This window comes from Dendrobates tinctorius, unplaced genomic scaffold, assembly GCF_039654945.1.
Source record: "Dendrobates tinctorius isolate UK_male_01 unplaced genomic scaffold, ASM3965494v1 ptg000102l, whole genome shotgun sequence".
NCBI classification, from domain to species: domain Eukaryota; kingdom Metazoa; phylum Chordata; class Amphibia; order Anura; family Dendrobatidae; genus Dendrobates; species Dendrobates tinctorius.
The window spans coordinates 5,427,146-5,453,695 of NW_027361770.1; the positions used below are offsets into that span (position 1 = coordinate 5,427,146).

The following is a 26,550-nucleotide window of genomic DNA, read 5'->3' on the forward strand; positions in this document are numbered from 1 at the left end:
CGCGTTGCTGCGTTATTTGGGTGCCATGTAATTCTATTTTTGGATTAAAGTTTGTCTTTTTTTATCAGTTGGAGTCATGACAATTTTTTACCCGCAAACCATAACAGTAAAACCTGCATTATAATATGGTGCTCCTTCCCTTCTGTGCCTGAAAAGTATTTCCAGATTACATGTAGGATATTGGCGCAATCAGGATACATTTTTACAACATACTGAGGTCCATTTTTTACGATTGGCACTTAGAAAAATTAAAAACTTTGGTCTGAAACAACATTTTAGTGATAAAAATATAATTATTCATTTTTTACTGCCAAATGGTATAAAATTATGTGAGGTACATGTGGTGTCAGTATGATCACTGCATCTCTAGATGAATTCAGTGAGGGCTATAGTTTGTAAAATGATGTCATTTTATGGGGGTTTCAGCTGTTTTGGCACCTCAGGGTCTCCGCCAATGTGACATGCACCGTCAAAAATTTCCAGCAAAATCTGAACTCCAATTTGGTGCTTCTTCCCTTCTGAGCTTTACACTGTGCTCAAAAGTAGTTTTGGACCACATATTGGTTGCTGTGTACTACGGAGAAATTGCACAGTAAATTTTGGGATCCATTTTCTCCTGCTATCCTTGTGAAAATCTAAAAAATTGAGCTAAAAGAACATTTTGTGTGGGAAAATTTAGATTTTTTATTTTCACGGCTCTTCGTTATAAACTTCTGTGAAGCACCTGGGGCTTCAAGGTGCTCACTACACATCTAGGTACATTCCTTAGTTTTCTAAATTAGGTCACTTGTAGAGGGTTTACACTGTGTAGGCAAATCGAGGGTTCCACTAATAATTACAGCCAATTTTGCACTCCAAAAGTCCAATGGCACTCTTTCCTTTCTGAGTCCTGCAGTGTGCCCAAACAGTAGTTTTCCCCCACATTGTTGCGACTCTGTTGTCAGGTGTCCTAGGACCAGGGGCTCCTTCTCTGTCCCTAACGCTAGAGGTGCTCTATCGTGCCCTGTTCCCTGGATTGCTTCTAATGGTGTAGACGCCGGAGCCACATTCCTTGCATTAGCTCCTGAATCTGCCCTCAGTCTGTACCATTTGCCCACCCAGGGAAGAGGGGAGTAGTAGTCTACTGTAATACACCAACCAGACTAACAAGGTAATACGAACAGGAATAAAGGAAATTACCAATCATATAAATAACAGAGTTAAACACCGGGGAGTGGAGGATGCTGTTAAGCCAAAGAAGGAAATGCAATGGAATTATCACACATTCAAAAACTAGCAACAGTCACAGATAAATCCACCAAATGCCTTCTCCAATAACAAACAACAACAACCTCCAGCCATGCAGCATAAGGTTTCTCTGACAATGAGTGCCAGATTATGTAGGAGATGGGAGTGGCTAACAGTGCACAGCTGAGAGCCTTAACACAGGTAAGCTTCCAGGAGCTCTTAAGTAAGCAGATTAACCCCAGCACTGCTAAAAGAAACACCATTTAATATGAAGGTGAAGTGATTCTGGTCAGTGCAGGAGTAGGAGAAATCCGATGCTATCACAGTAAACCCATTATTGCGAATAAACAATCTCAGCATCGCTGGGATACGTTGAAGTGTTCCATAATTACAAAATAGTACTGGTCAGAATTATAAAATTTGGCCTGGACAGAAACATGAAAAACAGCCCGGGGTCCAGGGGTTAATGGAAGGCAACCAATATGCAGCCTTTCTTGATTTTTTTTTTTTGTGTTTTTCAATGAGTGGCTTAATTGATGCATTAGTTTTGGTTCTTATGGACTTGGTATTACCAAACATATGTACTTTGTTTAGGTTTTTATTCATTTTTCAATAATGGCGTTAAATCAAGAAGAAGACTTTATACCTGCTACTTTTATATTGACAAGCATTCTATTAGATATTACTGGTGGTTTCTGTACATAACAAGTTTGGACTTTGTTGTTAGGACTTTTTTGCGTCAGCCATTGTGGGTGTTTAGAGTGTTTCAAAAGGCTACAGCGGGAGCCCCATGTGGCAGCAGCTAATTATTTCAATACTTAGTGGGTAACAATTTCTGATTTAGTGCTAGCACTGACCCTAGCAATTGCACCAGGCTGTTAACTATGTGTAACATCTGACACCTTTTGCTGATGGTGCTGGCTCAGCTCCTGAGCCCACGTAACATGACTACTGTAATAATATGGCAGTTATTATTAAGATCCAGTCACCCATTATGGAATAGTACAACATGAGGTTGGAAGGAGTTAAAAGTTCCCCAGCAAGATATAAAATATTCATCTTAACTTGAGAGTTACACAGCCATTTTGACATTAAATTTCTCCATAACTGCATTAGCGTCATCAGGTTCAAAGATCTATTTAATAGTTTATGCAGTTTATATTGTGAAATCTGGCGGAAGATCCTCTTTAAAGGTATTGTCCAAAACTCTGACAACCCCTTCTCAATCCCTGAGTAAGTAAAATAGCACCTATTCTCTGTTGCTGGTGCCTTTTCAACAGTGTCTGTATTGGTTTTACCGGGGCTCGCATTACATTATGTCACTCTATCTTTGTAGGCAATTAGCGGACCCTTCATTAACTTCATTTGGAAGTGATGGACATCTGGAGGAAATGAAAGATGCGGCTGCTAACTCACTTCCTCAGAAAGTCTGATTTATCTGAAGGAGAGGAGAGGCTGATTGGATGCAGGGATTGTGTGACATAACCATAACTGACCAGCAGAAACTTGTTCCCAGATCACCTTTACTTCACAGTGAACTCTGCAAAGCCGAAACACCTAAAAAAACCGGTCCCAGCATTGCATTGTTTCACCATCTTATCTAACTAGTGAACCCCAGCAGAAGTCTGGCAGCAGAGATAAATGAATTCTACTGCAGATTTGAGGCAAGCTCTACACACAGTGGCTATTCATCTCTAAGCTCCTCAGTCTGTTCATATAAAGATCATTCATTGTGCAACACCCAAGTAGTGATCTCCGAGGCAGAGGTGATACGCATCCTGAAGGGACTTAAGGTCAAAAAGGCACCTGGCCCTGATGGTGTATCTCCAATGTGTCTGAAAGTATGTGCTACCCAGCTTGCCCCTATACTGACAAATATATACAATGTGTCACTGAAAGAGTGCGTTGTACCTCAGTGTTGGAAAAGTTCCACAATTATCCCTGTCCCCAAGAAAGTGGGATCCTCTGAGTTGAACGACTATAGACCAGTAGCACTCACATCTGTAGCTATGAAAGTCTTCGAAAGAATTATGATGTCCCACCTGATAAAATTCACGCAGAAGCTATGGGACCCGCTTCAGTTTGCCTATAAGGAGAATCGTTCGGCAAACGACACTGTCAATCTGGCACTGAAGTACATTTTGGATCATACAGATGAACTGCACTCATATGTCCGGATTCTTTTCATGGACTTTAGCTCAGCGTTCATTACCATTGATCCGAATTTACTTCATAAGAAAATGGTAGCTCTTGGAGTCCCTCTCAACTTATGCTTGTGGATTTATAACTTCCTGACAGCCAGGATACAGAGTGTAAAAGTTGGACCATTCACTTCGGACACCTTGGTCACAAACATCGGGGCACCTCAGGGGTGCGTTTTGTCCCCGTTACTGTTTTCTCTCTATACGAATGATTGCATCTCTTCAGCAGACTCAGTAAAAATCTTGAAATTTGCCGATGATATGACACTGATTGGTCTCATCAGGGGAAATGCTGAAGACTTGTATCGGAGTGAGGTGGAAAGAATATGTGACTGGTGTAAAGCCAATAATCTTGTACTCAACACTAAAAAAACTGCTGAGATGGTTGTGGATTTTAGGAAAGATCAACATGAGATACTTCCAATCTACATCCATGACGAAGTGGTTCTTAGGGTCACAGAGACCAAATTCCTTGGTGTTATCATCTCTCATGATCTTAAATGGGGGAAAAACGTGGATGCTGTTATAAGAAAAGCACAACAGAGGATGTTCTTCCTGCGTCAGCTGAAAAGATATGGTTTGTCTAAGAATCTGCTGATCTTATTCTTTAATGCTGTCATCAGATCTGTGATTTGTTCCTCTCTGATAGTCTGGTATGGGGGAGCCACTGCGCATGACAAACTCCGCTTACAAAGGACTTTCAGAACAGCAGAGAGAATTATAGGTTCCCCCCTGCCTAAAATCCAGGATCTTTATGATAAGAGTATTCGATCCCACGCATTGAAAATTTCATCCGATCCCTCTCACCCGGGACACTCCTCATTCCAACTACTCCCTTCAGGACGTCGCTTCAGAGTCCCCAAATGCAGCACCAACCGCCATATGAACAGCTTCTATCCACTCTCTGTTCAACAATTAAATCGTCATGTGTAGACTATATACTGTATCTGTCTTGTTAGATGTTACTTGTTGTATCTGTTGTTATATATTATGTTGCCTCTTTGCCACAAAGAAGTCCTTGTATATATGTAATATGTACTTGACGATAATAAATTTGATTGATTGATTGAACTTGGAAATGTATTCCCATTTTTCATCTTAATGTATGTCGAAGAAAAAAAGTTTGGGCTTTTTGAAAAAGTGGAGGATAAAATTAAACCTCCAATGTAACAGGAATCTTTCTGGTTGCCATCGTTCTAAATTTGTTTTATGCACATTGAAACATGTATTCTATTTTAACGCACTAGTCAGGTTACTGGTAAATTGCAATGTGATTTAAAAAATTGTCATGCTGCCACTATAAACCATTTTGTATGTGTACATTAGGCAGTGATACAATGTTTTATATAGTTGGATGTTATAGTTACTAATATTGATTATTGATGACCTTCCCAAAGGTTTGGAGAAAGTGCAGGATGCGGATTTTCACTGTTGCACAAATGGATGATAATAGCATTCAGATGAAAAAAGATCTCCAGATGTTCCTGTATCACCTCCGCCTGGATGCTGAAGTCGAAGTAGTTGAAATGGTTGGTTGTCTTTACACTTTTATCAATCTCATTTTATCTATTTTAAAAGTTCATAATTTAAAAATTTAACCATACATGTACTTTGCCATTTATTGGTTTATATTTTTCTCTTTTGTTTTTCTTTCTTCATGCTTTTTTGTCTATGCTTTCCAGTAGCTTATAACATATATATATATATATATATATATATATATATATATATATATATATATATATACTGTATATATATATATATATATATATATATTTTAGAATTTTGTTTGCTTTCTGAGTGGAGTTATCATTTTGAAAGCCACAATTCATTTTCCCAAATATAGTACTGAAAAAAAGAAAAATCTTGGAGGAATTTTTTTTTCTCATTCCTACAGTTATTGCAATGGTTTCATTTTTATGGCATTCCTCATGTAGTAAAAATGATGTGTAAAATCCTGTCTTCATTATAGTTGGTTGGGCCACATAGAATCATAGAATGGTAGAGTTGGTAGGTACCTCCTGGGTCATCTGGTCCAACCCCCTGCTCAAAGCAGGATTCACTACGTCATCTCAGACAGATGTCTGTCCAGCCTCTGTTTGAAGACTGAGGGACAACTCACCACCTCCCATGGCAGCCTGTTCCACTCACTGATCACCCTAAAGCCCCCCGTTACACATAGCGATATCGCTAGCAATATCGCTGTAACGTTACCGATTTTGTGACGTAGCAGCGATATTGCTAGCGATATCGCTATGTCTGATACTTGCCTCCGACCGGCTCCTCTGCTGCTCATCGCTGGTCGCTCGAGAACGTTCTGGATCATTTCTCGTCGGCCACTTCCTGCTGGGCTTCCTGTGGCGCCGACGAGCGACGCGTGGACGCGGGCGGGAGGACGTCAGGATCGCTGCGTCTGAAAGGTAAGTAGCCTTCATCAGTAAACATGACTGCTCCTATCTCTATAATTTTCTGGACATTATATTGTATGACCAATAGTACCGTATTTTTCGGACTATAAGACGCACCGGACCATAAGACGCACCCCAATTTTCAGAAGGAAAATGGAGAAAAAAAATAATGTGTCAAATGGGGGTCCGTCTTACAGTTCTAATTCAGCTTACCTGAGAAGGGATCCGGCACAGGTTGAGGAGTAGTTACAGGGGTCATTCAGTGGTCCAGGCTCGTGCGGTGGGCAGGTTGGTTGTGCTGGGGCAGCTGCGCTGGGGCAGGTGGGCTGTGCAGGGGCAGCTGTGCTGGGGCAGCTGTGCTGGGGCTGGGGCAGCTGTGCTGGGGCTGGGGCAGCGGTGCTGGTGCAGCTGTCCTGGGGCTGGGGCAGCTGTGCTGGGGCAGGTGGGCTGTGCTGAGCTCCCTAACTGTGCTGCCTCCCCCCCCCATGGCCGGGGTCACCACCTAGCTCACGACACCGTACGAGTGCCGTTGCCCTGGACAGGTGGGTAGGCCGACTCTTGGGCGCGGGCACTGGCACAGGGCCCCTCATAGTACGGCGGTGTGTCTGACGGCAGGTGTGCACCACCACCGTCAGAGACACTTGATTGCACTATGAGGGACCCTGTGCCAGTGCCCGCGCCCAAGAGTCGGCCTACCCACCTGTCCAGGGCAACGGCACTCGCACGGTGTCGTGCGCTAGGTGGTGACCCCGGCCATGGGGGGGGGAGGCAGCACAGTTAGGGAGTTTTAGAAAGTGGCATATGTTGATGTTGGACATTCAGCTGATGCAAAAGGCGAAATAGGTCAAGTCCCAGGAAGAGGTGGACCAAAGCAAGCCATTTTTCTGTCACCCTATGTGTCATCAGGGGAAGGTGGGACAAAATCCTTGGAAACCCATGCGTGGTTCATTTTAATGAAGGTTAGATCATCCACATTTTGGGTTGACAGACGGGTCCTTTTTTCTGTCAGGATTGATCCAGCTGCACTGAAGACTCTTTCCGATAGCACACTTGCAGCTGGGCAAGCGAGCTCCTGTAAGGCATATTGTGCCAATTCAGGCCAGGTGTCCAGTTTAGCGGCCCAATAGTCAAAGGGGAATGACCTGTGTGGGAGAACATCGATATGGGAGGAAAAGTAGTTTGTAACCATAGTTGACAACTGCTGTCTCCTGTCACTTTCCATCGATGCAGTATTACCAGTTGTGTGAGCGGTACTTGAAAAATCAGTCTACAACATTGTCATGAAACCCCTGTCTCCAACGCCACTTCTGCTGTGTGCACCACGAACACCTCTGCCAAGCTGCCCCCGGCCCGTACGCCTCGTGTGAGAACCATCACCGCTGCTGTGTGCTGGGAATGCCTCAAGCAACCGATTTACTAGAGTTGCTTGTTTATTAGCCAATATTAGGTCAAGGTTCTCCTGTGGCATGATGTTTTGTAATTTGCCTTTATAGCGTGGATCCAGGATGCTGGCCAACCAGTAGTCGTCATCGTTCATCATTTTGGCAATGCGGGGGTCCCTTTTTAGGATCTGCAAGGCATAATCTGACATGTGGGCCAGTGTTCCCGGTGTTAATGATGCACTGCGAGTGCTGGTTGGAGGAGCACTTTCTGGCAAATCCACATCCCTCCAGTCACGCACAAACCCTGTACCAGACCTTGCCACGCCAACATTTTCACTTGCCCCACGAGATGCATCCTCCTCCCCTAAGTAATCATCCCATCATCATCCTCCTCCTCCTCTTCTTCCTCCACCTCGTCCAGGAGAGGTCCCTGAGCAGACAATGGCTGAATGTCATCAAGGATTCCCTCCTCGTCAACATTGGCTGCAGACGCCTGCTCCTTAAGGTGCGTCAAAGTTTGCATGAGCAGACGCATAAGTGGGATGCTCATGCTTAGGATGGCGTCGTCTGCGCTTACCAGCCGTGTGCATTCCTCAAAACACTGAAGGACTTTACAGAGGTCTTTCAGCTTCGACCACTGCACACCTGTCAACTCCATGTCTGCTCTCAAAGTGCCTGGCCGTGGATCCTCCCACAAATGCATTATGGCCTGCCTCTGCTCGCACAGCCGCTCCACCATGTGCAGGGTGGAGTTCCACCTTGTTGCAATGTCGATAATGAGGCGGTGGTTGGGAAGGTGGAGCAATCGCTGCAGCTTCTGCATACGAACGGAGTGTACAGGCGACCGGCGGATGTGCGCGCACAGTCTTCGCACCTTCTGGAGCAGGGCTGTTAACTCCGGATAATTTTTGAGGAAGCACTGCACCACCAGGTTCAAGGTGTGAGCCAAGCAAGGTATGTGGCTGAGTTTTGAAAGGGCTATGGCTGCCACAAAATTACGGCTGTTATCACTAACTACCTTGCCTGCCTCAAGATGTACACTGCCCAGCCACTTCAAGTACTCGGCCAGCACCTCGGCGGTGTGTCTGTCGCCCAAACACATCATCTGCAACACAGCCTGCTGACGCTTTCCACTAGCTGCTCGATAGGGGGACACCTCGTGTGCAACAGTGGCAGCTGCAGATGGAGTGCTCGTATGACTGCGCTCTGTGGACGAGCTTTCGCTTCTGGAGGAGGAGGAGGAGGGTCAAACGCCTACAGCCAACTGTTTCCTATACCGTGGGCTAGGCAGCACTGTCCCACCACCGCTGTCCCCTGTGGACCCTGCATCCACCACATTAACCCAGTGCGCAGTGATGGACACGTAACGGCCCTGGCCATGCCGACTGGACCATGCATCAGTTGTGAGGTGCACCTTTCCACTCACTGACTGCTTGAGTGCATTGACAATGCGGTCTTTTACATGATGGTGGAGGGCTGGGATGGCTTTGCGAGAGAAGAAGTGGCGACTGGGTAGGTCATAGCGTGGTACTGCATAGGCCATGAGTTCGCGGAAAGCTGCGCTTTCCACCAACTGATAGGGCATCATCTCAAACGAGATTAGTTTGGCAATGTGGGCGTTCAAACCCAGTGTACGCGGATGAGAGACTGAGTACTTTCTTGACCTACTCATAGTGTCTGGGAGGGTGAGCTGGACTTGAGAGCTGCATATGGTGGAAGTAGCGGTGGACAGGGCGGACTGGGAGAGGGTTGATGATGGTGATGGAGTTGGTGTTCTTTCTGATGGCCTAGATTCAGTATTTCGTTGATATAACAGTGGGATTCCCCGACTGCTGTGGCCTTGCAACGACACCTCAACATTTGCTGCTGTGCTAACCGGTGGGCTTACAGTGGGGGAAACAATGTAGCGTTGCTGACTACCTTCTTTGTGATCAGTTGCACATGTGGCACTTGAGGTTTGGTGTTGTGTCCACGCTTGCAAGTGCATGGTGGTTAAATGTCTAAGCATGCAACTGGTATTCAAATTTTTCAGATTTTTCCCTCGGCTAAAGGTCTTTGCGCACTTCTTACAGATAACCTTGGCCTGATCATGAGGATTTTGTTCAAAAAAGTGCCACACTGCACTCTTCCTACTTTGACAGACATTTTGCGGCCTAGCACGCTGTGATCTTTTGACCCTCTGGACAAGCTGTCCAGCAACTCTTTTGATTTTTGTAACCTGTCTTTGGAGTGCTCCGGGCCTGCCAGATAACAGCTGTTGCGATGTCGATGTCTGCTGTGGATGCTCCTCATCTGAGCTATTGGAAGCAGCACCCTCTTCCCCCAATGGATGCCAATGGATCTGGGTCAACAACTGGGTCATCCATCACCTCCTCTTCAATGTCATGTGCACCTTCCTCTGTGTCACCGTGTATGGTGGTATAGTGTGCGGGAAGGGGCACCTGAGTCTCATCAGGGTCAGAATCTGGCTCTGTACACTGCGAGGACAATGTAGTGCTCTGAGTGAATGTACCAGCAGAATCATCTATCAGCGGCTGTGCATCAGTGCACTCCATGTCAGATTCATCTTGGCCTGGGTAATTCACCATTTCACTTGATAATCCAGGCATGGTATGTGAAAACAGCTCCATGGAGTAATCAGTAGTATGGCCTGCGTCATCCTTCAATCTTGGTTGGGGTGAAGGACACAAGGAAAGGTGTGGTTCATGAACATGAGCCTCCAATGACGACTCAGTGCTTTTACTTTTTACAACTTCAGAAGAGGAGGCGATAGAGCTGGAGGCTGAGTCAGCAATGTAAGACAAAACTTTTTCCTGATGCTCTGGCTTTAAAAGCGGTTTGCCAACTCCTAGAAAACTAAGCCTTTGAAGCCTTATGGAGCCAGACGATGACGCAGGCTCAACACCTCCTGCATTCGGTCCTATTTTGCTCTTGCCACTACCATCAGATCCAACACCATCATTACCAGCTGCCAACCCCCGCCCAATTCCACGACCTCTTCCACCAGCCTTCCTCATTTTTTGTAGAAATGTAGACAAAATCCAACAAACTATATAGTAATGTAAAACAAGGTACAAGGTGTCTATAGGACAGGAGAGATTTTGAATTTCTGCACACACTTGTGGACACTGGACACTTATGGATTGTGTGAGGCCCACTGAATATCAGAGCGCTATGTCACAGGCTCAATGGCACAGGTGTGAAAAAAGTGACTACAGGATAAGGGAGAATTTGAATTTGTGCACACACTTGTGGACACTGGACACTTATGGATTGTGTGAGGCCCACTGAATATCACAGCGCTATGTCACAGGCTCGATGGCACAGGTGTGAAAAAAGTGACAACAGGATAAGGGAGATTTTGAATTTCTGCACACACTAGTGGACACTGGACACTTTTGGATTGTGTGAGGCCCACTGAATATCACAGCGCTATGTCACAGGCAGAAATTGGCTAGTGTATCACAAACTACAAGGTGTATGTAGAATTGGGCAGAATAGGAATCTCCCTAGAGTGTAGGTCTGTAAGAACGGAACAAGTCCTCCACTTATCCTTCCACAGTGACACACAGATAGCTTCACTGTGGCCTTGATAACAGCCGTTACACGGTACTGAGAGGAGCGTGCACGTACACGGCTGTCCGGTGTACGTAAAATTGTCAAGCTCCGTGTTTTTTAAGTATACGGACTGACACACGCTGTCTCTCTATAGTTTTGAATGTGATCAAACAGCAAATATATTTAACTGTTTGAAAGCTAGACAAAACTAGTAGGTGCAGGTCTGTAAGAACGGAACATGTCCTCGACTTATTCTCACAGAGTGACACACAGATAGCTTCACTGTGGCTGTGATAACAGCCGTTACACGGTACTGTGTGAGGAGCGTACACCGCTGTATGGTGTGAAAAAATGCACGCTCAGTACCTCAGCAGGACAAAAAAAAAATTGGGATTGCTTTTAAAAAAGCAGTTTGCAGAGCAGTGGGTAAACAGCAATGCAGCTGTCAGGAAGCCTTAGAAGGCAGCCTAACAACCAACACCGCTGATCCACCACAATATAGCCTCCCCTTGCACTGCACACACAGTGACTGGTATGTTGTACAGGCAAAATCGCTAGCAGCAGAAGCAGTTTTTTTTTCTTCTTCCCTGCCTAACGCTCTCCCTACAGAATCAGCAGCAGCAACCTCTCCCTATGCTAAGATCGGCAGAAGAAAGATGGCGGTCAGCGTGCACGCCCTTTTATAACCCCTGTGACGCCCACCAAAGCAAGCCAATCACTTGCATGCCCTTCTGAAAGATGGTGGTGACCACTGCCTATGTCATCACGTTGCCCACAGTGTCCGTGGATCCTGATTGGCTGAAAAAGAGCACAAAACAAACTTTTGAAACGCGACTTTGGCGCGTAAGTCGCCGACCTCGTGGCCGACCTCATCCTAGGGTCGGGTTTCGTTTCATGAAACCCGACTTTGCCATAAGTCGGCGACTTTTGAAATTTTTCGATCCGTTTCGCTCAACTCTACATGTTACATTACATTTACTTCTTTAACCCCTTTCTGACATCAGACGTAATGATCCATCCATGTGACAAGATCACAGGATTCCGGAAGTCAACAGAGGGCTGACAGCCCCTCTGCCTTTGGATCGGAGACCCCACGGCTTGATGCGGGGTCCTGATCATTGCCATGGTGACCCGATGTCCTCATGACGATATATGCGTCACCATAGCTAGGAAACTTGTTGATCATACGCAGTGCATGATCATCAAGTCTGTCAGTGCAGCGCTCACAGCTTCTATGGCATGTAGATGCTGCTTCAGCTTCATGCTATAGAAGCAATCAGCCTGCAAAAATTGATTGTTCCATAATGAGACAAAGTAAAAAAGTTAGAAAAAAGTAAAAAAAAAAAAAAAAATTAAAATAATTATGAAAATATTTTTAAAAATAATAATAATACAAAATCAATATTGTGAGGCAGTGACCGGTGTCACATGTAAGCGTCTCTGTGTGTTCCCCCCAGGATGCGCAAAGAGGCGTATTGAGGCCAGGAGTGCGCATTGCAGTCACGGGCGTAGCTGTGATTGCAATGCAAAAATAAAAGTTTGTATATGTCTCGGACATGCTAGTTGTCCAAGGCTGATTTAGGGAAAACCTGTTCTGGGCTTTTAGTGTTTTGAAACAGACTACAGATGGTAGTGGTGCAGTCCGTTTCATTCCCCGGCCCTGGTTTTCTATGTGGCCCAAGGCCACAGATTCCAGTTAAAAGCCCTGCAGTAAAGGGTTTGGGTGGGTCAGTGTCAGTTTGGTGTTTGTGGGAGTGCAGAGCAGAGGGTTCTGCAGAGCTCCACCTGTGTGAGGGAATGCAGGCAAGCAGAGCCAAACAGCCAAGGGAGCTGAAAGGCCTGGCACCCACAGCGTACACGGCAGTGCAGTCGCCCACGGCAACGGTCATGGAGATGGACTGGCTTGTTTAGTGAATGCAATCTGGAGGATATGGTTCCTGGCTGTGATCAGGAGGATATCGTGTGCTGTGCTTTGCTGTGAGTTGAACATTAACCCCTTTGAGACCTAGCCTGTTTTCACCTTAATGACCCAGCCAATTTTTGCAATTCTGACCATTGTCACTTTGAGGTAATTACTCTGGAACGCTTCAATGGATCATGGTGATTCTGAGATGTTTTCGTGACATATTGATAGCAGTAAAATTTCTTTAATATAACTTGCGTTTATTTGTGAAAAAATGGAAATTTGGCGAAAATTTAGAATATTTTGCAATTTTCACATTTTAATTTTTATACCCTTAAATCAGAGAGTCATATCGCACAAAATAGTTAATAACATTTCCCACATGTATATTTTACATCAGCACTATTTTGGAACCCAATTTTTTTTTTTGTTAGGAAGTTATAAGGGTTAAAATTTGACCAGCAGTTTTTTTTTCTTATTTTTTTTTTTTCAACAAATTTTAGAAAACCATTTTTTTTAGGGATCACTTCACACTGTGAGGGGTCTATTTGGAAGAAAATACCCAAAAGTGACACCATTCTAAAAACTGCACCCCTCAAGGTACTCAAAACCACATTCAAGAAGTTTATTAACCCTTCAGGTGCTTCACAGGAATTTTTGGAATGTGGAAGGAAAAAATAAGCATTAATTTTTCTTTCACAAAAATTTTTATTTTGACATAATTTTTTTACTTTTGCAAGGGTATCATGAGAAAATGGACCATACATTTTGTTTTGCAATTTCTTCTGAGCATGCCAATGCCCTATATGTGAGGGAAATCTACTGATTGTGAACACGGTAGGACTTGGAACGGAAGGAGCGCCATTTGACTTTTTGAATGTAAAATATGCTGGAATAATTAGCGGACGCCATGCCATGTTTCAAGAAAACCTGATGTGCCTAAACAGTGGAAACCCCCAATATATGACTCCATTGTGGAAACTAGACCCCTTAGGGAACTTATCTGGATGTGTACTGAGCACCTTGAACCCACAGGTGCTTCACAGAAGTCTATAACATAGAGCTGTGGAAATTAAAAAAAAATAACATTTTTCCCAAATCTTTTTAGCTCCATGTTTTGCATTTTGATAAGGGTAACAGGAGAAATTGCTCCATACAATTTGTTGTGCAATTTCTCCTGAGCACGCCGATACCTCTGTATGGGGGAATACTACTGTTTGGGCGCACAACAGGGCTTTGAAGGGAAGGCACGCCATTTGACTTTTTGAATGCAAAATTTGATGGAATAATTAGCAGACGCCATGTCGTGTTTGAAGAGCCCCTGATGTGCCTAAACAGTGGAAGCCCCCCACAAGTGACACCATTTTCGAAACTAGACCCCTTAGGGAATTTATTTACCGCATACAGTACAGACCAAAAGTTTGGACACACCTCATTCAAAGAGTTTTCTTTATTTTCATGACTATGAAAATTGTAGATTAACTCTGAAGGCATCAAAACTGTGAATTAACACATGTGGAATTATATAATAAAAAAGTGTGAAACAACTGAAAATATGTCTTATATTCTAGGTTGTTCAAAGTAGCCACCTTTTGCTTTGATTACTGCTTTGCACACTCTTGGCATTCTCTTGATGAGCTTCAAGAGGTAGTCACCGGAAATGGTCTTCCAATAGTCTTGAAGGCGTTTCCAGAGATGCTTAGCACTTGTTGGCCCTTTTGCCTTCAATCTGCGGTCCAGCTCACCCCAAACCATCTCGATTGGGTTCAGGTCTGGTGACTGTGGAGGCCAGGTCATCTGGCGTAGCACCCCATCACTCTCCCTCTTGGTCAAATAGCCCTTACACAGCCTGGAGGTGTCTTTGGGGTCATTGTCCTGTTGAAAAATAAATGATGGTCCAACTAAACGCAAACTGGATGGAATAGCATGCCGCTGCAAGATTCTGTGGTAGCTATGCAGGTTCAGTATGCCTTCAATTTTGAATAAATCCCCAACAGTGTCACCAGCAAAGCAACCCCACACCATCACACCTCCTCCTCCATGCTTCACGGTGGGAACCAGGCATGTAGAGTCCATCCGTTCACCTTTTCTGCTTCGTGCAAAGACACGGTTGGAACCAAAAAACTCAAATTTGGACTCCTCAGACCAAAGCACAGATTTCCACTGGTCTAATGTCCATTCCTTGTGTTCTTCAGCCCAAACAAGTCTCTTCTGCTTGTTGCCTGTCCTTAGCAGTGGTTTCCTAGCAGTTATTTTACCATGAAGGCCTGCTGCACAAAGTCTCCTCTTAACAGTTGTTGTAGAGATGTGTCTGCTGCTAGAGCTCTGTGTGGCATTGACCTGGTCTCCAATCTGAGCTGCTGTTAACCTGCGATTTCTGAGGCTGGTGACTCAGATGAACTTGTCGTCCCCAGCAGAGGTGACTATTGGCCTTCCTTTCCTGGGGCGGTCCTCATGAGAGCCAGTTTCTTTGTAGCACTTGATGGTTTTTGCCACTGCACTTGGGGACACTTTCAAAGTTTTCCCAATTTTTCAGACTGACAGACCTTCATTTCTTAAAGTAATGATGGCCACTCGTTTTTATTTACTTAGCTGCTTTTTTCTTTCCATAATACAAATTCTAGCAGTCTATTCAGTAGGACTATCAGCTGTGTATCCACCAGACTTCTGCACAACACAACTGATGGTCCCAACCCCATTTATAAGGCAAGAAATCCCACTTATTAAACCTGACAGGGCACACCTGTGAAGTGAAAACCACTTCCGGTGACTACCTCTTGAAGCTCATCAAGAGAATGCCAAGAGTGTGCAAAGCAGTAATCAAAGCAAAAGGTGGCTACTTTGAAGAACCTAGAATATAAGACATATTTTCAGTTGTTTCACACTTTTTTGTTAATTATGTAATTCCACATGTGTTAATTCATAGTTTTCATGTCTTCAGAGTGAATCTACAATTTTCATAGTCATGAAAATAAAGAAAACTCTTTGAATGAGAAGGTGTGTCCAAACTTTTGGTCTGTACTGTATACTCGTGTATAAGCCGAGATTTTCAGCCCATATTTTGGGGACTGAAAGTCCCCCTCTCAGCTTATACACGAGTCATATACCTGGGCGTCAGCGGGGAGCGGGGGTGTCAGAGATCATACTTACCTCCCCTGGTGCGGTCTCTGCAGCCCCCCTGCTTCTCCACGGTCTCCCTTCCTGCCTTCAGCGGTCACATGGTTCCGCTCATTAAACTCATGAATATGCTCATATTCATGAGTGTAATGAGCGGTACCACATGACCGCTGAAGGCAGGAAGGGAGACCGAGGAGAAGCGGTGCTGCGGCTGCAGAGATCGTGCCAGGGGAGGTAAGTATAGCGATATTCACCTGTCTGGGGTGTCCATCGCTGCTCACCGCTGTCTGCTGCATCCTCTGTCTGTGACATTTAGGCAGCAGGGGGCGCGGTCACGTGGTTAGTGCGCGCCGTGCCCTCTGCTGCCTGAACCTCACTGACAGACGACATGGTGAACAGCGATGGCCCCCAGACAGGTGAGGTTCTGAGCAGGAGAGGCGAGTATGGCATTTTTTTTTTTTTTTTGCAGCAGCATATAGGGGCATAATATATGGAGCATTTTATGGGGGCAGCATATGGGGCATATCCTATGGGGCAGCATATGGGGGCATATCCTATGGGGGCATATCCTATGGGGCAGCATATGGGGGCATGTCCTATGGGGCAGCATATGGGGGCATATTCTATGGGCAGCATACGGGGGCATATCTTATGGGGGCATATTCTATGGAGCAGCATATGGGGGCATATTCTATGGGGCATCTTATTAGGGCAGCATATGGGGGCATATTCTATGGGGCAGCACATGGGAGCATATTCTATGGGGCAGCATATGGGGGCATATTCTATGGAGCAGCATATGGGGGCATAGTCTATGGAGCATTTTATGGGGGCATAATCTATGGAGCATTTTATGGGGGAATAATCTATGGAGCATCTTATGGGGGCATAATCTATGGAGCATCTTATGGAGCCATTACCTTTATGGAGCATTATATGGGGCATATTATTCTATGGAGCATCTTGTGGGGGCATTATTAACCTTTGTGCAGCATTATATGGGGTGTATTTTGTATTGAGCATCTTATGGGGCCCATCATGAACTGTATGGAGCATTATATGGGGCTCCTGATTCAATATGGATATTCAAAAACATTTAACCTACTGATGTCTCAATTAATTTTACTTTTTTTGGTGTCTATTTTTATCTTTGAAATTTACCAGTAGCTGCTGCATTTTCCACCCTAGGCAATTTCTCCTGAAATATAGGTGGCACTAGAGTTCTATTCCTCTTCCTCTCTGAAGAGACAATTTGCATATTTCCCAGAGGAGCATTGCGACTTTAAGTCTGCTCATCTCGGCATACTTAGCATGTCAATCTCCGCAAGGAGAAACAATACTTCTTGGATATCGGTCAGACGCCTCTCACACAGCCAAACCAGATCTCACACTTTGCACTGACAAGGGGAAGTACCCCAAAAGACATCGTCTGCAAATTGAGATTCTGGTTTGGCTTTTATCCTAAGTCATGTGACAAGGCTCGTTAAAGGGTCGACATTGACTTTTAGGATTGCTACTTCCAATAGGTGGCACCAGATTTCTAGTCCTCTTCCTCTCTGAAGAGACAATTTTGCATCTAAATCTTTGAGTGACGTGATTCCGATGAAACCCCAAAGGGATCCATTCACTATAGTGAGGCAGCAAAATTACTCTGGATGCCATCTGGCCTCTGTTTAGCGGTGTGCTTCTTTTCAGAAGTGCACAAAACTGGCCTATAGCACTTTTATGTAATCCTAAAAAGATGGACGCCACTGGATCGCAGGTCAGACGGCATCCACAGTGCCTTTATCTGCCTCATTATAGGGAATCTTCAGCCAGAGGTTCTGTCTGAATCACACATTTCAGAGATTTACATGGAAACCCCAGTGTAAGCACTCAGCACAGAGCACAGGTTAAATATGCGCCGAGCCTTACTGCGATCTTTGGGAAACAGAATGGAAAAATCAACAGCATGTGAATAACCACCTTGCATGTATTTCACTCCATTCAATGTTAGCAAGCAGTGTGAATGGTAATAGTGTCATTCAACTTCTTTGCTCTAATTCATCTGTTACATTGTTCTCAGTACTTAGGGTACCGTTACACTTAGCGATGCACCAGCGATCCCGACAACGATATGGATCGCTGGTGCATCGCTAAGTGGTCACTAGTGAGCTGCCACACAGGCAGATCTCACCAGCGACATAGCAGGGGTTGGGGGTCGCTACTTACCTGTCAGACGCGGCAATCCTGACGTCCTCCTGCCCGCGTCCACGCGTCGCTAGTCGGCGCTACAGGAAGTGCCCGACGAGAAATGGTCCAGGACGTTCTCGCGTGACCAGCGATGAGCAGCAGGGGAGCCGGTCGGAGGTAAGTATCAGACATAGCGATATCGCTGCTACGTCACCAAATCGGTGACGTTACAACGATATTGCTAGCGATATCACTATGTGTAACGGGGGCTTTACTGTTGTATATCCATGGGGGGGAACTTTGTAGATGTTATCTCAGGAGAGGTGCTGTAGCATAGAGTTGGAATCAGGACTGCATCTTTGATCATCTCTTGCACACCAGGATGTGTTGAGCAGCTGTTGCTAATTTATAACTAAGCAGCTCCCACAATCCCTCTCTCCTGTCCCTGTATTGGGGTGTATAAATTTAGATTCATTCTAAGGGGAACACACATGTGAGGGGTCGCACGCATATAGCAAAGCATCGCATTAGCTAAGCATCCAGCAAAAGACAGTTAGTCAGGGCAGGAGTCAGGTAATTCACACTTTGCTCTCTATTTTAACCATGTGCTTTATTTCTATCCTCCTGTGTTCCGTTGCCATCCACATTCACCGTCCCATCCCCGCTCCATCACGACTCATACACATCAGTCCCTCTATACTTCCCTCTCCCATGCACTTCTCATCTTCCTGAAAAACCTCAGCCCATTTTGCCCAAACACATTGCACAAAAAATGTCGTACTTGCTTTTTATGTTCCTACTCCTACTGATTTCAGGAGACATCTCCCCCACCCCTTGTCCACCATCCCCCAACCTCAACCCCTACCCTACCTCATATCAAAACCATAATAATCTTATTAATATTACTTGCACTCCCACATCTCCTTCATTTAATTGTGCCCTGTGGAATCCATGGTGTGTATGTAACAAACTTCCTTTACTGCACAATTACTTTCTGAACAACTCTCTGAATCTGTGGGCCCTCACTGAATCCTGGATTCAGGACTCTGACACTGTCTCCCCCGCAGCCATTTCCCATGTGGCTTACAATTCACCCATTCCCCAAGACCTGCAAACAGACTTGGTGGTGGAGTCGGCATACTCCTGTCCCCACTATGTACTTTCCAGGTCATCCCCCCAGTTCCATCACTCTCATTCCCTTCTTTTGAGGTCCAAGCAATCAGGCACTTCCGTCCCCTCCCTTAGCTATCATATACCGGCCCCCAGGCTCACCCACACACTTCCTTGACCACTTCTCAGCCTGGCTGCCGCACTTCATGGCCTCAGAACTAACAACCCTTACCCTGAGATACTTCAACATACCCATTAACAGCTCCACTTCCACATCTGCATCCCAGCTTCTATCACTAACCACCTCTCTTGGCCTCTCACAGCTCTCAACCTCTGAGACACACAAAGACGGTAACACCTTGACCTGGTCTTTGTTCAGCTCTTCTCAATCTCCTACCTAAATAACTCACCGCTTCCCCTCTCTGATCACAACATTCTCTCCTTCATGCTCATAAATCCTCGCCCACCACAGCACACTCCTACCTATCACACATTGAGAAATCTACAAACCATTAACCCTCAGACACTTTCACGCCCTACAATCTTCCCTGTCCACAATCTCCTCTTTTTCCTGTCCTGATCTGGCTGTTCATCACTACAATGACACTCTTAGAAGCACCCTTGACCAAGTAGCACCCCTCACCCTCAGAACCTCCAAACACAGTAAAACAGCCCTAGCTCACATCGCAAACTTGACTTCTCCAGTGATGCTCTAGGAGTGCTGAACGCCCATGAAGAAAAATCCACACACCAGAAGACTTCATCCACTTCAAATTTATGTTAAGAACCTATAACGCGACCCTTCACCTCGCCAAACAGACCTACTTCACCACCGTGATCTCCTCACTAGCCAACAACCCCAAAAAACTTTTTGACACCTTTCACTCCATCCTCAGGCCAAAACCACAAGCCCCCATCACAGACATTTGTGCGGATGACCAGGCCTCCCACTTTAGAGAAAATAGATAATATCCGTCAGGAAATTCACTCCCAACCACCAGATGCTGTGACTCCCATCCCTCCCTGCATTTCCCCTGGCTCACTTTCCATATTTGATTCCATCACAGAAGAAGTCGTCTCCAGACTACTCTCTTCTCGTCCGACTACATGCACTACAGACCCCATTCCCTCACATCTCCTCCAGTCTCTCTCTCCAGTCATCACAACTCACCTGACTACAATTTTTAATTTCTCCCTCTCCTCGGGCATTTTCCCATCCTCCTTCAAACACTCTTATCGTTACTCCATTACTAAAGAAACCCGCTCTCGACCCATCCTGCACAAGCAACTACAGACCAGTCTCCAATCTCCCTTTCATCTCTAAACTTTTGGAGCGCCTAGTCTACTCCCGCCTTACCTGTTACCTCTCCACTCACTCCCTCCTAGACCCTTAACAGGCTGGTTTCCACCCCCTACATTCGAGTGAAACTGCACTCATCAAAGTGACCAATGACCTTCTAACAGCAAAATGTAACGGTGACCACTCTCTGCTCATTCTTCTCAACCTTTCTGCAGCTTTTGACACTGTTGACCACTGTCTCCTACTCTCTAGGCTCCAGTCACTAGACAGTAAGGACACCGCTCTCTCCTGGTTCTCTTCCTATCTTTCTGACCACTCCTTCAATGTTTTATTCGCTGGCTCTACGTCATCTCCTCTTCCTCTCGCTGTCGGGGTACCTCAGGGCTCAGTCTTTGGCCCCCTTCTCTTCTCTCTCTACTCGGCCCCAATTGGACAGACCATCAGCAGATTTGGCTTTCACTACCATCTTTATACTGATGACACACAACTATACACGTCATCCCCAGACCTTACCCCTGCGGTACTACAGAACGCCAGTGACTGTCTGTCCGCAGCCAGTCTCCAACATCATACCCGCTCTGTATCTGAAACTTAACCTCACAAAAACTGAACTACTTCTGCTCCCGCCTTCTACTAACCTCCCCAAATCTGATATTTCTCTCTCCTTCGGTGGCAACATAACACCCCGGCAGTAGACACGCTGTCTGAGTATTGTGTTTGACACCAATCTCTCCTTCACATCCCATATACAATCTCTTGCCTGCTCTTGCCACTTACACCTAAAGAACATTTCCAGAATCCGCCCTTTTCTCGCCATGGAAACAACAAAAACCCTCACTGTCACATTGATCCACTCCCGCCTGGACTACTGCAATGCTCTATTAATTGGCCTCCCCGTTACTCGACTTTCCTCTCTCCAGTCCATACTTAATGCAGCAGCCAGGGTCATCCATCTAGCTAATCGGTACTCAGACGCGTCCGCTCTTCACCAATTGTTACACTGGCTGCCCATTCATTATAGGATCCAATTCAAAGTACATGTTCTCACCCACAAAGCTCTCCACAGTGCGGCACCCCCCTACATATCCTCCCTCATTTCTGTCTATCGGCCTAACCGACCACTGCGCTCTGCAAACGACTTTCGACTAACCTCTGCACTAATTCACACCTCCCACTCCCGACTCCAAGACTTCTTCTGTGCTGTGCCAATCCTCTGGAATGCTCTACCCCAAGAAATTAGGACTATCCACAATTTGCACAGTTTTAGGTGCTCCCTGGAAAATGCATTTGTTCAGAGCGGCCTATCACGTTAACTAATCAAAGTCATTTTATGCGTAAGTGTGCGTGTGTAGCCCATTCACTATCTCCATCTATCCCTCACTCCTTCAAGTTGGCTGGACCATCATTGTAAATACACACCTGTACTTTGTATCTCCCCCACCTCATTGTAGATTGTAAGCTCTCACGAGCAGGGTTGTCTTATTTTGGTTTAAGTATTGTATTGTTAACGTTGTTACTTATGACTTGTGTTTTGAAACTGTTAAACTGTAAAGCGCTGCGGAATATGTTGGTGCTATATAAATAAAGATTATTATTATTAATAATTGGTTTTATTTATTTTTTATGCCGTTCCTCGTGCAGTATAAGTAATCAGGCGACTTTATTGTTCGGGTCGGTGCGGTTACAGCGATACAACATTTATAATGGGTTTTTATGTTTGGTTGCTGTCACACTTTTTATTGAGAAAACTAGTTTTTGCATAACCATATTTTGAGAGCTATAATTTTTTTTTAATATTTCGGCCTACAGAGTCTTGTGAAAGCTTGTTTTTTGGGGTACGAGCTGACATTTCTATAGGTATGATTTTCGGGCACATGACAATTGTTGATCGCTTTCTATTCCGATTTTTGGGAGACCGAATGAACAAAACCCTGCAATTTAAGAATTGCTTTTTTTTTTTTTCTTTTTAAATACCATTCCGCGTGTGGTAAAATTGGTAAGACAGTTCTATTCTTCGGGTCAGCGATACCTCATTTATAGTTTTTTTGTTTTTTATATATATATATATATATATATATATATATATATATATATATATATATATATATATATATATATATATATATATATAATTTTTTTTTTTTATTATTTTTTTTTTTGGCACTTTTACACAATAAAAACTATTTTATAGAAAAAATAATTATTTTTGCATCGCTTTATTCTGAGAGCTATAACTTTTATTTTTATGGTGATGGAGCCATATGGCAGCTTGATTTTTGCGGGACAAGATGACGTTTTCAGCAGTACTACTTTTATTTACATTCGTCTTTTTGTTCTCGTTTTACTGCACTTTTTGTTTGGCAGTATGATAAATCAGCTTTGTTTTTTGCCTTTTTTTTATTTTTTTTACAGTGTTCACTGAAGGAGTTAACTATAGAGACAGTTTCATAGAGCAGGTCAATACGTACATGGCAAAACCAAATATGTGTATTTTTGTTGTTTTTTTATTTACATGTATTTATTGGAAAAATATATATTTTTTTTCTTTATTGATTTTTTTTTTTTTAAAATATTTTTACACTTTATATTTTTTTGTAACTTTTTTTTTTACATTGTCCCAGTATGGGACATCACTGTGTAATGTCAGATCGCTGATCTGACACTGCACAGCACTGTATCAGATCAGCCATCTGACAGGCAGGGAAGGAGCCATCAGCACCTGTTCTCAGCAGGCGCTCACAAGCCACCCCTACCTCAGGAACCCAGAACCCTACGGCCATCTTGGAGCCAGGGGTCTCTGTGGAGACCACCATAACAGTGCAATCACATTGTGATGTTATGGTGGGAGTGCGCAGGGAGCCCTCTTCCTGCGCGATGCTTCTCTATGCCGCTGTCACTACTGACAGCGGTATCAGAGAGGATAAATTCCCGTGGTCAGTGCTAGCACCGATCGTGGGCACTGCTGCTGAGTATCGGCTGTCATAAATTTGACACCCGCACGCGATCGCCGCGGCATTCAGCGTGAGTGCCATATGATTGTGCCACCATACTAGTAATGCTCGGGGTAGAAATGCAGTTTTCGCAGAGCAGTCCTAGTATGGCGAAGGTCGTGAAGGGGTTAAAGAGACTTTTTTGTTTTGAACTTTGCTGGGTCACTGTCTCATCACTGCTCAGTGTAAATACTGCTGCACTACATATGTTTAGAGAATTCGGGCAGTGTGAATTGAGGCATACCCCAAAGCAAGCTGCATGTCGGTGAGCAAGCCTGTTGGGAAAATGGAGGAGCTTTTGAAATAGCTGATCCTCATTAAGCAGGAGCTGCATTTCAAGCAGCAGGAGCTGCAGTTCAAGCAGCAGCAGCAAGAGGAGCTGTGTTTCCAGCGGTAGCAGCAAGAGTGCACTGCAGTCACGGCCTCTTTCACACATCCTGATATTTCCGGTACAGGAGATGTCAGTGTCCGTGTTTGTAATATGTGTGGCAACCGTGTGCCTCATCAGTACCACACGGACGGGTGCCAGGGAAGAAGCATTACAGTAAGCGCTGTTCCCCGGCACTGGGTGCTGAACACAGCTCTCATCATTCTCCCTTGCTCTGCTGGCAATCGGCGCGAGCAGGGGAGATTGATGATTTACATTTAAGTGATATAAGAGATAGCAGGCGGTGGCTGATGGGACTATTACTCCCATCAGCCTACCCCTGCTGCTGCTAATAACAGTGACAACAGGAGCGGCTGATGGGGGTATTCATCAGCTGCCTCCTGCGCTATAAATAGATAAATGAAAAAAACAGCGTGGGTTCCACTGTATTTTCTATAACCAGCCAGGCAAAACTGTGGGGGTTCTGCTGTTCTGGCAGATCATGGACTCTCCCAGTGGGTCAGGGCAGCTCTAAACCTTAACAGTAAAATCTGGCGCTCCTTGCCTTCTGAGCTTTGCACTGTGCCTGAAAAATATTAACCAATTACATGTAGGGTAATGGCACACTCAGGAAAAAATGGACTTCAGTTTGTTGTAAAAAAAAAATTATTAGCCCTTAAAAAAGAAAAAAAAAATTGAGGCTAAAACAACATTTTAGTGGTAAAAATTTAATTTTTTCCCTTCACCCATGACAGCACACCTGAGAGAGGGATCCGCCCCGCCAGGACAGGAACCTACTGAGATATAAGGGGCGGCACCTCTCCCCCGCTTCAGTTGAGTTCCTGTCCTGGAAAGAATCCCACTGTGGCGGTGCCTACCATGGCGAAAGGAAAAAAAGAAGGAAAAAAAAAAATGATCCCAGGCCCGTCCTGGCGCGGGAAGAACAGGGGTCTCACCTGTTTTTCTGGCCGTCGGGTGCTGGAGGCACAGTCCCCGGTGACCCCTCAGGCTCCGGGTTCGTGTGGGCACAGGCGGAGATCCCGGTGGTTCCTCATCAGTTAGCAGGGGAGAGCTGCGGGCGCCTTCTGGCCACTGACGTCAGCGGCGCAAAGGATCATGGGTGCGCCGGCTGATGTCAGCAAAGGGCGACTGTGTCAGGGCGCCAAGTGCGACGCCGGCCGGCTTTCTGAAGCGGTCGGCCGGCGGTCGCAGGGGGGAGGGGAGGAGACACCCACCAGGATGGAGGCGCAGCATATTAAAATGAGGAACAAGCAGCATGACAGGCGGTGCAAGATGGAGTCAGAACAGGAGCGTTCATTGTCTCTGCCTCCCTCACAGCCCTCTGGCCGCAAACATGGAAGCCATTCAAGCAGCAGTCGCCCCAGCCGCAGGTCGGGGGACTCCTCAAGGTCCAAAGAGCACAGGTCACGTGCTCCGACACAACCTCCGAGTCCAGTACCCTTGATTACAGGTGGTGAGTGATCTTCGTGAATGCTAGTATTATGTTAATAGGGGTTCCCTGTTGTATGTTTGCCCCGTAGGAAAAACCTAAAAAATCGTGAAGTAAGAAGAATAATAGAGACTGTGCTATATGTAAAACTCCCCTAGCAAGAGACTGGCAGAAAGACCTCTGCGCCAGTTGCCTAGTTTCGCAGCTAATCTTATATCGGCCCTCAGGTCAGAAATGGAGGGTTCAATTAAGACCTTGTTGAAGGACGGGAGGAAAGGTAAAAAGAATCCCCCTAGTTCTCCCTCGGACTCCTCTTCGGCCTCATCTCAGACCGAACAGCCATCCTCCCCAGACAGTGACACGGGGGGTAAGCCATGTTTTCCTGTTGAAGACACGGATGCTCTCCTAAGGGCCATTAGAACAACAATGAGCCTACAGGAAGAAAAAGAGACTAAATCCCTAGAGGACGTCATGTTTGAGGGACTTCAAGAAAGAAAAAAGCAGACCTTTCCAGTAAATGAAAAGATCCAAGCGCTTATTGAGAGAGAATGGAGGAAACCCAAGAGATCAGGGGTCTTCCCTCCGCCTCTAAGAGACAATACCCCTTTGAGCACAAAGATGCGGAAATATGGGACAAAGTCCCAAAGATCGACGCAGCGGTGTCCAGATCCTCCAAAAAATCGGCCCTGCCTCTGGAAGACTCAGGGGTTCTTAGGGACCCGCTAGACAAGAAAGCTGATTCCTATTTAAGGCATGCATGGGAAGCAACAGCGGGGGGATTAAAGCCGGCAATAGCAGGCACCTGCACGGTGCATTCCCTGATGATTTGGCTGCAGCAGTGAGAAGAGAGGCTAGCGGCAAAATTCCCAAGAGAAAAGATATTGGCAGATATGTATCTCCTGCATGGGGCAGCAGCTTTTTTAGCAGACACCTCGGCGGACTCTATGAGGTTAACAGCTAGGGCGGCGGGGTTATCAAATGCCGCCAGACGCGCGTTGTGGCTTAAAGGCTGTCCAGGTGACCTGCAGTCGAAAGCTAAACTGTGCTCTCTTCCCTGTGATGGTCGATTGTTATTCGAGAAGAACTTGGATGATATCCTGGAGAAGGTAAGCGATAGGAAGAAAGGCTTCCCCAGGTTCCCGACAGATCAGAGGAGACAGCCCTTTCGGAGAGGAAGATTCAATAGGGGTCGCCCTCCGGCCGATAGAAGATGGGAAGATAAAAGGAAAAATGAGTCGGGATTTATGTTTGGTGGAGGCACCTCCACTTCAAAGAAATCTCCACAATGACGCGAGCATTCCGGTGGGGGGGAGATTGGCAGGTTCTTTCCGAAGTCCCAAACACACAGGAAGGAAGGGGATTCTA

General features: G+C 45.5%; 1 protein-coding gene across 8 annotated transcripts in view; it reads left to right on the forward strand.

Annotated features, from left to right (window-relative positions):
• SLC12A7 (solute carrier family 12 member 7) overlaps positions 1–26,550 on the forward strand; it is a 745,935-nt gene that overhangs the window by 530,845 nt on the left and 188,540 nt on the right. For 6 of the 8 annotated variants that reach the window (XM_073587687.1, XM_073587689.1, XM_073587683.1 and 3 more), the window contains one exon: positions 4,826–4,957. The exons of the other annotated variants lie outside the window; for them this stretch is intronic. In XM_073587687.1, coding sequence (XP_073443788.1) covers positions 4,826–4,957 — 132 coding nt within the window. The remainder of the gene's footprint in view (positions 1–4,825; positions 4,958–26,550) is intronic. 8 annotated transcript variants of the gene reach the window in all.